Here is a 12718-nt window from a genome sequence, read left to right on the forward strand (position 1 = left end):
CAACCAATTTAGTTTAGTTTAGTGATACAGCACAGAAAAAGCCCCTTCGGCCCACTGAGTCCGTGCTGACCAGCGATTCCCACACATTAATGCTATCCTGCACACACTAGGGACAATTTACAATTTTACCGAAGCCACTTCACCTAAAAACCTGTACGTCTTTGGAGTGTGGGAGGGAACCGGAGATCCTGGATTGTTCAGTCGGTGGGGGCACTGCAAGCCGGCGCCCTGTCAGCAGCGTGTCCGGTTTTTTCTACTTTTTTTGTTTTTTTAGTATGTTTTAATGTTTGTTTTTAATGTTCCTCTGTGCGTTTTGTGTGGGGGTGGTGTGGGGGGGGTGAGGGGCAAACCGCTTTGGTCGCCTCCTCCACGGAGAGGCGACTTTTTCCAGGTCACCTCCCCCGTGGCTTAACAGCGAGGATCGGCGCAGCCTTTCTCGGAGATGCGCCCGGGGCTTCAGCGGCGGGCACAGCGTGGACTCTCGGTGTGGAGCTGGTGAGCCCTCGCAGGGGCTCGCCGGAGGGGAGCGCTCCCTTTCGCTGGCCCGTGGCAGCCGGCAGCCTGAAGCCGCGGTCTGCACAGCTCCAGATGGCGCGGCGTCTACAGCTCGGGATCTCACGTGGGGGACCCGGGGAGTAAAAGATTTTCCACCGCGGGTGCGGTGGCGACTTACCATCGCCGGAGATCCCTGGAGGGGAGCTTCGTCTGTCGGCCCTGCGGTCTGCGGTGCTTCTGGCTGCGGCACGAACTTTCAATCTTCGACCGCCGGCCTGCGGCCTACACCAGCCTGAAGCCGCGGTCTCTGGTGGGGAAGAGCCGATCCTGGACTTAACTTGACTTTTACCTTGTCCTTTTACCATCTGGACGCCCGCAGCGATGGCTGCGAAGGGTTGAGGTCCCGACCACGGGGGAAAATGGAGGAGGACTGGCCAATTTCTGTTAAATTTTTATGGTGTTTGTGTGTTCTTTATCATTGTACCGCTGCTGACAAATTCATTTCACTTGCACTTTATGTGCAATGTGACGAATAAAACTGGTTGTATTGTATTGATTGTATTGGAGAAAACCCACACAGTCATGGGGAGAACGTACAAACTCCGTATAGACAGCACCCGTAGTCAGGATGGAACCCGGGTCTGGTGCTGTAAGGCAGCAACTCTACCGCTGCGAATCTGTGTATCCTTGTGGTAGAAGTGTGGGCGGGGATATATATATAAACAACTTGCACCATTCCATCATTGCATGCCTTATGACCACAAGACTGGTAAAAGGCAACGCTGCCAATCTTGGTGTTATCTGTGAACTTACGGATGTTTATCCAGCCGTTCTTTAGTTTGCGTTCCATTGGCAACATAACTGTAGAGAAGAGGTCCACGTCTGTAGGAGGTGTAGCTTGTCACAGAGGTGAGGCGGCTGGCTCCATCGGCAAGGCTGCAGAAGGGCAGGGAAGATACACACTCCCTATCACAGTGCTCGCCTGTAAACGACATCAGCTCCGTCTGACCACTGTCATCAAACTGTGGCAGGAAATCTGTCAGAACAAAGACATACATCAGAGCAATGACAGACACAAAATGCTGGAGTAACTCAGCGGGTCAGGCAGCATCTGTGGAGAAAGGTATTAGGTAACGTTTTGGGTCAAGACCCTTCTTCAGACTGAAAGTCAGGGGAGAGGGGAATGAGAGATTTAGACGGTGCTTGGGACAAATGAATGGAAGATATGCAGAAGCAATAATAGTGAAGGGAATGTGGAGCCCACAATGGTCCATTGTTGGTGTGGGCGAGGTAATAATGAGTTATACAGACAGTGAAGTCAACAGGATGGCAGGATAAAGTAGTATGACAACTAGGGTGAGGGAGGGATGGAGAGAGAGGGGATGCAAGGGTTACTTAAAGTTAGAGAAATTAATATTCATATTGCTGGGGTGTAAGCTGCCCAAGTGAAATATGAGGTACTGTTCCTCCAATTTGCACTTGGCCTCACTCTGACAATGGAGTACATCAGAGCAATATTTTACAACCCAATGAAGAAAATATACACTTTGAATAAATAGTCCACAATATTACAAAAATCATGTGGTACAGGTTTGTCCTACATTTGAACAAGTTATCCAGACTAAATTCCAGTTCTGTTTTCTTAATGAGATCAGCCTATGTGAACTTGTCACATAAAGTTGGCCAACTGGATCCAAACCTGGTTTGACAACAGGAGATAGAGGGTGATGGGAGACAGTTACCTTTGCCATTGGATGCTTGTGAGTAGTGGTATCCTACAAAATCGGTGCTGGGATCCTTTATGCTTGTAACGTGGCTTGGATGTGGAGGTGGAAGGCATGATGTGTTTGTTCATAGCAACTTGAGGTGTGGTAGAGTTGTGGATAGCATGGAAGGTCGTCTTAGGCAGCAGGTTTGATGGTGAAATGGGGTGAAAAGGAAGATGGAGTTGAGTACAGACAAATGGACCATTATGTGCTCCACCTTTCTTGAGTCATCCATGCTGGCTCTGCTTTGTTCTGTACCAGGAATAACTTTGTTCTGTACCTGGTAGAACCTTCCCATACCTCTAGTTTCCCCCTCCCTGACTCTCAGTCTAATGGAGGGTCTCGACCCGAATGTCACCTATGCTTTTTATCCGGAGATGCTGCCTGACCCGCTGAGTTACTCCAGCATTATGTGTCTATCTTAGTACAGGCAAATGTGAGGTGTTCGATTTTGGTAGTACTAAAGAAGCTGGGATATACACCATGAATAGCAGGGTCTTGCGGAGTATTGAGATACAGAGATACCAAGTTCATGAAAGTGACGTCACATTTAGATAACGCGGTTGGGAAGTTTAGATGGTCGAACGACCTTCATTGAAGCTGGGTCACTGCCAGCAATTATTCAACAAACTCACCACCACCAAATGGGGTGCCAACCCAACAGCAGCACGTACTACAGCCTTAGCACTCTGCTTCTCTGCTGCAGAATACGCCTGCCCTGCTTGGGAGAGATCTTCACATGCAAAGAAGATCGACTCATCCTTGAATGCCAGCTGCTGTAGCATCACTGGTTGCCTCCGATCTACAGACATAAACAACGCCTACCTACTGGCTGGCATCGCTCCCCCAGACATCAGGAGAGCTGTTGCAAGTAGGACAGAGCATCTGAAACAACTGACAGATGATAGGCACCCATTACACAACCATGTACCCCCTCCTAGGCGGTTAAAATCCTCTGAGAGCTTCCTAACCTGCATCACCCCATTGGAAACAACACCAACTGAAGCTCGCCTCCAGATGTGGAAGAACAGATTAGCCACTGTCCCTAATTCCACCAAGATGGGCACAAACCAGCAGCAGGGCCCTTACCAGCAGGTGCTGATGAACACTGGCTGAACTGGAGACGTCTCAACCGACTGCGAACCAGGGTCGGGCGGTCAAGGGTGACAATGCACAATGGGGCTACATCGAGGGTACAACAACCTGTGACTGTGGCACACAGACCCAGCAATGCAACACCTACTACAATGCCCATTGCTGGATAATCCATGTACTACTGCAGACCTTGCACTCAACACTCCAGCAGCGCAATGATGTGTACAGCAGTGGCGAGCCACTATAGAGCATAGGACATGAAAGAAGAAGAAGCAATTAAGAAGTGTCCAGATGAGCACTTGAATCACCTAGCTTTGGAAGGCTATGGACCAAGTGCGGGGAAATGGGATTAATGTGGAAGGGTGCCCAACAGTCGATGGGAACATGTTGGTCTGTTTCCATGCTGAATGTTTCTATAACTCTAATTACATCCTCTGGACCATGGTAGTGTTATGTATCTCTGTCACTACATTAACAAGAACCCATATTACAAGTAACACAGAGTCATAGAGTGATACAGCGTTGAAACAGGCCCTTCGGCCCAACTGGCCCACACTGGTCAACATGTCCCAGCTACACTAGTCTCACCTGCCTGCATTTGACCCATATCCCTCCAAACCTGTCCTATCCATGTACCTGGCTAAATGCTTCGGAATCGCTGCGATAGTACCTGCCTCAACTACCTCCTCCGGAAGCTTGTTCCATACACCCACCACCCTTTGCATGAAAGTTCATTGGTTTCTTATCCCTGACCACGGCTGCTTTGTACGAAGTTTGCACATTCCCCCCGTGACTTGCGTGGGTTTTCAGCGGAATCTCCGGTTTCCACCCACACTCCAAAGACATACAGGTTATATTGGCTTGATAAAATTGTCCCGAGTGTGTGTAGGATAGTGTTATTATCCGGGGGTCGATGGTCGGCATGGACTCGGTGGGCCAAAGGGCCTGTTTTCACGCTGTATCTCTAAAACTAAAAACTGAAAAGTACAAAATTAAAATATTAAAATATTATATTAAAAAAATGAATTCAAAAAATACATTAAAATGGGCAATGAACGTGTGGTCCTTTAATCCCTGCTGATACACACCCTCTTTACGAAGTGGGTGAGAGGATGACAGAGCTTTAAGGACATGAGCAGAGGAAAAATCAGTAGCAATGCGTATTTATATTTCCAGACAACACTTGATGCTGAATGGAGATTAGCTGTAAGCGATAAGAGGATGGAGGCAGGCTGAGGAAAGGGGGTGTATATATGACAGATAAAATTGAACGTAAACACAATGTTATATTTTATCATAGCTGGAGCTTAGTGTTCAGATGTGTTCTTGGAGAGGCTGTAGATGATGTTTACTAGAATAGCTCAAGGGAAGATGGTCGTTGGTGGTGAACAGACTGTGAAAGCTGGGGTGTTCTCTTTGGAGCACAGGAGAGTGAGAGGGGAACGGAGAAAGGCAACTAAAAATTAGGGACCTAAACAATGAAGATAGAGTAAACTGGCAGCAGGTTCAAGAACCAGAGCAAACAAGAGTGAAAATAACTATATCTGACAGGGATCGCTCCATTCTCGGAGCTACAGCCATTCTGCACAATCAAAATGCCTGTGATATTTAGTCATGTTATTTAGTTTAGTTTAGAGATACAGTGTGAAAACAGACCCTTCGGCCCACCGAGTCCACGCCAACCACTGATCACCAGTTCACACTAACTCTATCCTACACACTAGGGGCGATTTACAATTTTATCAAAGCCAATTAACTTACAAACCTGTACATCTTTGGAACGTGGGAGGAGACCGGAGCACCCGGAGAAAACCCACGCAGGTCATGGGGAGAAGGTACAAACGGCGTACAAAAAGCACCCGTAGTCAGGATGGAACCCAGGTCTCTACCGCTGCGCCACCGTGCCGCCCTGTACAGTGCACGGCAGGTGAACGGCAGCTCTCATAGAACATCTTTGACAGCTGGGAAGGGGCTTCACAGTCTCACTGGCTGACTTTGACATTCAGAAACATTGAAAAAGACTGAAGCTTGTATTAATGAAAGCAATTTTAAAATGTCAAAAAAAAAATTAATTTGCAAACCATTTGCAAAATTGCAAAAGTATCTTATAAAAAAGCTAAAAACAGTCAATTAAAAAAAAAATGTAAATGCATTTAAACATACTGACACAACAAATGATAATTTCTATCCAGCATGCTTTGGAGAACCACTTCTTTAGTTTAGTTTAGTTTAGTTTAGATTAGTTTAGATTAGTTTAGATCAGTTTAGATTTGTTTAGTCTAGTATCGAGATACAGCGCGGAAACAGGCCCTTCGACCTTAGTCTGCACCGACCAGCGATTCCCACACACTAACACTATCCTACACACACTAGGGACAATTTTACATTTATACCAAGCCAATTAACCTATAAACCTGTATGTCTTTGGAGCGTTGGAGGAAACCCAAGATCTCGGAGAAAACCCACGCAGTTCACGAGGAGAACGTACAAACTCCGTACAGAGAGCACCAGTAGTCTGGATCAAACTTGGGTCTCTGGCGCTGTAAGGCAGCAACTCTATAGCTGCACAACCGTGCTGCCACCGTGCCACCACTGTGCCGCCACCGTGCCACCACTGTTGATTTTGCTTGGATCACTGTCCTCGCTCCAGACTCTGTGGGCAGGTCTCCCCACAGTGAGGTCTGTGAAGATTTACACTACCCTGTTCTCCATGAAAATTCCACAAGAGCAGCTGGCAACATACTGGCATGGATTGTGATGAACCAGCTGGCTTTAGCCCACAACGCACTCAAGCCTTGGGCAGCACAGAGACATACAGTAGCTTGTAGAGCTGCTGTCTAGTCTTGGAAACCCTGGTTCAATCCTGAGCTCGGGTGATGCCCTGGAGGATCTTGTCACCTACTCTGTGTAGGAAGGAACTGCAGATGCTGGTTTACACCAAAGATAGACACAAAATGCTGTAGTAACTCTGCGGGACAGGCAGCATCTCTGGAGAAAAGGAATAGGTGACGTTTCGGTTTCTTACCTCCAGAGATGCTGCCTGACCCGCTGAGTTACTCTAGGACTTTGTGACTACCTTTGATACCTACTCTCTTACACAAAGAATCACTTCTGTGTTTTGTGCTCCTCATCGGAAGTTACGCAACAACTTCCACTACCCCCAGCCACAGTGCATCGCTCAGTTCAGTTCAGGCAAGATTTAAGTAGAATAACCCTCTCTCAAGTTGGAGCAGCTCCTAAAACAGATCATAGGCAAAGCAACTCATGCTGGATGCCGACTCCAGTCCTATTAGTTAGCAGACAGCACACAGTCTCCCCCAGTTTGTATTGGAAACAATGGATGTGTTAATAATGTGCTAACCCTGGACTTGTTTTCAGTAACGATCCATAAAGTCATAAGGTCATAAGTGATTGCAGTAGGATTAGGCCATTCGGCCCATCAAATCTGCTCCACCATTCAATCATGGCTGATCTATCTCTCCCTCTTAACCCCATTCTCCTGCCTTCTCCCCATAACCTCTGACACCTGTACTGATCAAGAATCTATCTAACTCTGCCTTAAAAATATCCATTGACTATTTAGTCCCTTTCACTGAGAATCGCCAGTCTACATAACTTACTGCATGGGTAGTCCACTTCATCACGCATGGAATAATCTTTCCTCTGTCGGCAGGTGACGTTTTGGGCCTGGGTGGTTTCTTTCAGCATCTTGTACTTCCGAGGAAGATCCACATCCACGGTTTGCATTACCTCCTCACTGATCTCCTCATAAGGCTGAAGGATGCAATTAGTAACAGGAAACTCGTTATCACCATTGTGTTATTTCCCAATCACCAATTCGTCAATACTGAGTTTTATTAAATAACAACAATATCACTTTTAATGAAAGTAGATCTGCACAAAATACCACCCATGTGTTGAAAGAAAATTATTGGTTAACACATCTATATATATGGGGAGAGCAGGCACAAAATGCTGGAGTAACTCAGAGGAACAGGCAGCATCTCTGGAGAGAAGGAATGGGTGACGTTTCGGGTCGAAGAAGACTGAAGAAGGGTCTCGAGCCGAAACTCCAGAGATGCTGCCTGACCCACTGAGTTACTCCAGCATTTTGTGTCTATCTCCGGTTTAAACCAGCCCCTGTAGTTCCTTTCTACACATTATTAATGGGGAAGGATAGTTGGTCTGCTAGTTCACATTCAGGCTGTAACGTGTACACTATATGGCTCCTTAAAGGAATTAGTTGTGCCTGTGCTTAGTTGTACAAATGTTGCTGATAACTTTTAGTCGGTCCATATTGGCCAGGTGCCAATATATTGGCGGTTGCCAAACCCCGTCATGTAGCCAGCTGCAGAACCGGGGGAACGCACCAGGAGTGTGTCCGCGGTTCATCTGCTTGCCCGCAAACCCTGGGAACCAGAGGGAGGAGAGAAGCGACAACACTAGAGGATGCCTTTCTACACCTTGAAATCTGGCTGCGGGGGATTCCCCCGGGGCTCGAAGACTGAAGGCCCAGAGAGGAGAGAAGGACGGCTCACTGGTGATCTGCATGAGGTGACGGATGCAACCGGATGCAACTGGAGCTTGGAAAATAGCATCAAAATCTGGTGACTAGCATATCAGTGGGCTGTTTCCATGCACGGCCTTAGACACAAAATGCTGGAGTAACTCAGCGGGACAGGCAGCATCTCTGGAAGGAAGGAATGGGTGACGTTTCGGGTCGAGATCCTTCTTCAGACATCATACATAGGGTCCTTAATCAGGGACTGTCAAATAAAAGAATCAAACAGTTTGCTTACCTGCCCCTCAGTCTCACTCCATTCTGTTAGTGCCTGTTGCTGTCTGTGTTGCCACTCTGTCTGCATCTTGGCTAGTTCCAATTTAATATACTCAATGTCCTTTTCAATCATCGCGATTCTCTGTGTAGACTCTTTACTCTCTTCTTGAAGTCGAATGAATTTCTGAATAATCCCATCTGTGATTAGAGTAAATAGACAGAAATAACGTGGAAAAAGCAATTTACAAATATTTAACACCTGAATTCGGGGCTCGGGACCTGAATTCGGGGCTCGGCCGCGGGCCCAGTGTACAACATCATCGGGAGCTCGCAGGTCACAGGTTGGTGACCTGTTTTTCCAGAGCTCCCTCAACTACAGCTGCGTCCGCTGGACTGGAGGGCGGCAGCTTCGGCGGCTTCGACCAACCCGGGCCACGGAGCTTAAACCGGCCCGTTCGCGGAGCACGGTTGAGCCGCGGGACTGACTCACCATCACCCGGCGGGGTCACAACAACGGAAGCCTGGATCGCCTCAGCGCAGAGGGAGAACAAGGAGGGAAGAGACAGAGACTCTAAGACTTTTGCCTCCATCACAGTGAGGAGGTGCCTGGTGAACTCACTGTGGTGGATGTTAAATTTGTGTTTATTGTGTGTTTCTGTCATTTATTATTATATGTATGACTGCAGGCACGAAATAAAGGAAATTCAATTCAATTCAATTGCTCCTGCTACATTATATATGTACCAGTCCACCACCGATTTTCCGGCACCTTTGCTTCCAGACCCTTGCCGCATTATCAGTTTTGCCGGACCAACCGAGGTCACGGCCTTGGGGCAAAGTCAGCCTCGGAAGTCGGCTATGGGAATGGATCTGCCAGCTCAGTCCAGTCCGGAGTTCCAGAGCCTCGTCTGCAGGGAGCGAATTCCAACCACTAATCAGTGTGGAAGTCCTGATGAGGTTGAGATCGGCCGCCTCACCCAGCCTAGGCACCACATTGTCGTGGGAGTTTCCAGGGTGGGACTTAAAATACCGTCTCATAAATTTATCCAGATGAAAGGTGGTGCCGGACCACCAGTTGCCAGAAAATCGGCACAACTTGCCCACGAGACCAACTTGCCCACGAGACCAACCTGACCCATCTGCACAAGTCCCACCTGTCTGCGTTTGGCCCATACTTCTCTAAACCTATCCAATCCATGTACATATCAAATGTTTCTTAAGCGTTACAATAGTACCTGGCTCAACTACCTCCTCCATCAGCTGGTTCCACTACACTTTGTGTAAAAATGTTGTCCATCAGGTTCCCATTAAGTCTTTCCCCCCGCACCTTAAAACTATGTCCTCTAGTTCTCGATTCCTCTACTCTTTACCCGATGTATTCCTCTCGTGATTTCATACCCTTGTATAAAATCTCCCTTCATCCACCTGCACTCGAAGGAATAAAGTCCTAGCCTGCTCAACCTCCCCCTATAGCTCAGGCCCTCGAGCCCTGGCAACATCCTTGTAAATCTTCTCTGCACTCTTTCCAACTTGACAACATCTTTGCTATAACATGGGACCAAAACTCATTCCAGATAATTTAGTGTCTGATGGTTTACTACAGAACCAGAGGAATGGTGCACAGTCAAAGATCCCAGCTTTCATTTGAGTTATTAACTCAGGGTAGACAAACAGAACTGCAGATGCTGGAATATTGAACAAAAAAACATCAAGTGCTGGAGTAACACAGTGGATCAGGCAGCATCTCTTTAGAAAATGGATATGCTGGATTGTTGGACTGCAGAAGGGTCCAGACCTGAGATTTTGCCTGACCCGTTGTGTTACTTCAGCTCCTTGTGTTGTGAACTCAAGGTCCTGTCCACCTACTGAAGAGGTTGCAAGTGAACCTTACTGTCGATGTCAATGTAATGCACAGCTTTAATTCTTCAATCAATACAGCCAAAACCATAATGCCTGGTCATTTATTTTATTACTATACGATATAGTTTAGTTTTATTTAGTTTAGTTTAGAGATACAGCGCAGAAACAAGCCCTTCAGCCTACCGAGCCCACACTGACCAGCGAACCCCGCACATTAACACTACCGTACACACACGAGGAACAATTTACATTTATACCAAGCCAATTAACCTACCAACCTGTACGTCTTTTATGCCCCCTGCCACTGTTGCGGGCTGGAAGAGTCTGTGTACCACGTGTACATGGAGTGCGTGAGGCTGCAGCCACTGTTCCAATACCTAAAGGAGCTGCTCCTTGCCTTCAGGCTGCATTTTTCACCCACCATCCTCATCTTTGGGCACCCTGTGCGTGGGGGAGAGGGTAGGGCTGAAGATATCGATGGTTGGGTTGCTCCTGGGCCTGGCCAAGCTGGCCATCTGCGAGTCAAGGTGCCAGACGGTGGAGGGCTCTACCCGAGCCGGCTGCCTGCCCCTTTTCCGGGGATACGTCCGTGCCCGGGTGCGGATAGAAAGGGAATACGCCCTGTCTACGGGCACCCTGAGGGAGTTTCGCGACCGCTGGGCACCGAGGGGGGTTGAATGTATCCTGGACAAGGATTGCGATATAGTTGTTTAGCAGTTGCTTAGCATATGTGTTCGTCTTGTATTATGGTGGTGTTTTGTTTTATTGTATTGTGAATACTATTTTAATATTTGAATAAATATTTTTGATTAAAAAAAAAAAAAAACCTGTACGTCTTTGGAGTTTGGGAGGAAACCGAAGCAGCCGGAGAAAACCCTCGTGGTCACGGGGAGAACGTGCAAACTCCGTACAGCCGGTCCCGTACGGAAAAAAATTACATCTCCGTCGGGGTAAGAGATTAGAAAAAGTTTCCCCCAACCTCCTCCCCCTCACCCCCACATAAAACAAGCTACAGAACATTAAAACACATTTAGCATGCACAGATAAACAACAAAAGAAGGAAGGACTGTTGGCGGGGCAGCAATTACTGGTGCCAACTTTCAAGAATTTTAAGTGTTTAAGGTTCTAGATTGTATCATTAGGTGTTCTGACAGCAAGCTATGAGTAATGCCACTCACTAACACGTGAGAACAATTAATGCTATGAAAGGGAGGAACTGAACAGGAAGGCCGGGAGTGATTACCGATCAAACCTTACATCTGTATAGAACATGCTGAAAATAGTGAGCAATGCAGAAGTTCATCCAGAGAGTAAATGGAGTTAACATTTCAGACGTCATCATAATTAAAGGCCAGTGGCCTAACATGTGACCAGTTTTCCTCTGTTCACATATTTTTAGTTCCGTTTAGTTTAGAGATACAGCGCAGCAACAGGCCCTTCGGCCCACAGAGTCCAGCAATCCCTGCACACTAACATTATCCCACATACACTAAGGAAAATTTACCATTTTACAGAAGCCGTTTCATCTACAAACCTGTACATCTTTGGAATGTGGGAGGAAACCGGAGAAAGAGTAGAAAATCCATGCAGTCATAGGGAGAACGTGCAAACCTCGTACAGGCAGGCCCCTTAGTCAGGATCGAACCCGGGTATCTGGCGCTGTAAGGCAGCAACTCTACTGCTGCGCCACTGTGCTGCCCGGTGCTATGCTAATATGCTATGCAATTTGCTATATATTTCCTCCATTTTATATTTATGCTAAACATGTCTAGAGTTCATAATATTCTTCCTTCTTAAAAGCGAGATCAGAATTTAAAATCTTCAGATTATTGGAAATGAGATCAATTTGTCTCCGAAGTTTGATCATTTTTAATAAATTCTAACCCGATTTCAAGGAACACAAAGGACATTTTGGCCAAAGTGTACTTCATTCTTTGGTTACAGACAAAAATGCTGGAGTAATTCAGTGTGTCAGTCAGCATCTCTGGAGGAAAGTAAAAGGCAATGTTTTGGGTCAAAACCCTTCATCAGACCCGGGCCGTCAGCTACTTCTGGTTTTGCGGAGATGCTGCCCGACCAGCTGAATTACTGCGGCATTTTATGTCTGTCTTGGTATGGTATGTTTATCATAAGGTTCACACCTATCTGTCCATGCGGAGGGCCTGTGCGGACCCTGAGGCTTGCACACAGTTCTCCATTCGTTGAGGATGGAATTGGCTCCTGAAACTCAACCTGCAAAACAAAAGAGTTGTGTGGGTAGGAAGTGCAGATGCTGGTTTAAACCGTAGACACAAAAAGCTTGAGTAACTCAGTGAGAGTTGATCAGGTGTTCCGACTGCCTGCCGTGAGTAATGCCATTCACCCGCATGTGTCAGTAACCGATGAGAACTGGATAAATTGCATAGTTACAGGCACTGAGAGCCACGTGCCACCAGACCTATAGCATGGGAAGAAATCATAACCACAGTTTCCTTAAACCGAGTTCAGGAAGGATTTTTTTTCAGATGGATGGTCATTAGTGTGAAGTATTAACCGTGTTTCCCTCACTACAGTTGCTGCCTGGCAGTTCCAGCACTTTTCTTTCAGATTTCCAGCAACTATTTTCGACTGCAGAATTGTTTTGACATAAATGCTTTTATAATTTTTTGCATTTAATATTTGCTTTGCCCTGCATCTGCATGCCATAAGATCACAAGAAACAGAAGAAACGGAATGCCATTTGGCT

At 46.9% G+C, this 12718-nt stretch overlaps 1 protein-coding gene across 1 annotated transcript in view; it reads right to left on the bottom strand.

The window, feature by feature from the left end:
* Nucleotides 1-12718, bottom strand: part of LOC116988613 — a 57185-nt gene that overhangs the window by 23252 nt on the left and 21215 nt on the right. The window contains exons 4-7 of the mRNA XM_033045486.1: nucleotides 12135-12225; nucleotides 8156-8331; nucleotides 6977-7130; nucleotides 1309-1531 (exon numbers count right to left, since the gene is read on the bottom strand). Of these exons, the coding sequence (XP_032901377.1) occupies nucleotides 1309-1531; nucleotides 6977-7130; nucleotides 8156-8331; nucleotides 12135-12225 (644 nt within the window). The remainder of the gene's footprint in view (nucleotides 1-1308; nucleotides 1532-6976; nucleotides 7131-8155; nucleotides 8332-12134; nucleotides 12226-12718) is intronic.

This window comes from Amblyraja radiata, chromosome 27 (assembly GCF_010909765.2).
Source record: "Amblyraja radiata isolate CabotCenter1 chromosome 27, sAmbRad1.1.pri, whole genome shotgun sequence".
Classification (NCBI taxonomy): Eukaryota; Metazoa; Chordata; class Chondrichthyes; order Rajiformes; family Rajidae; genus Amblyraja; species Amblyraja radiata.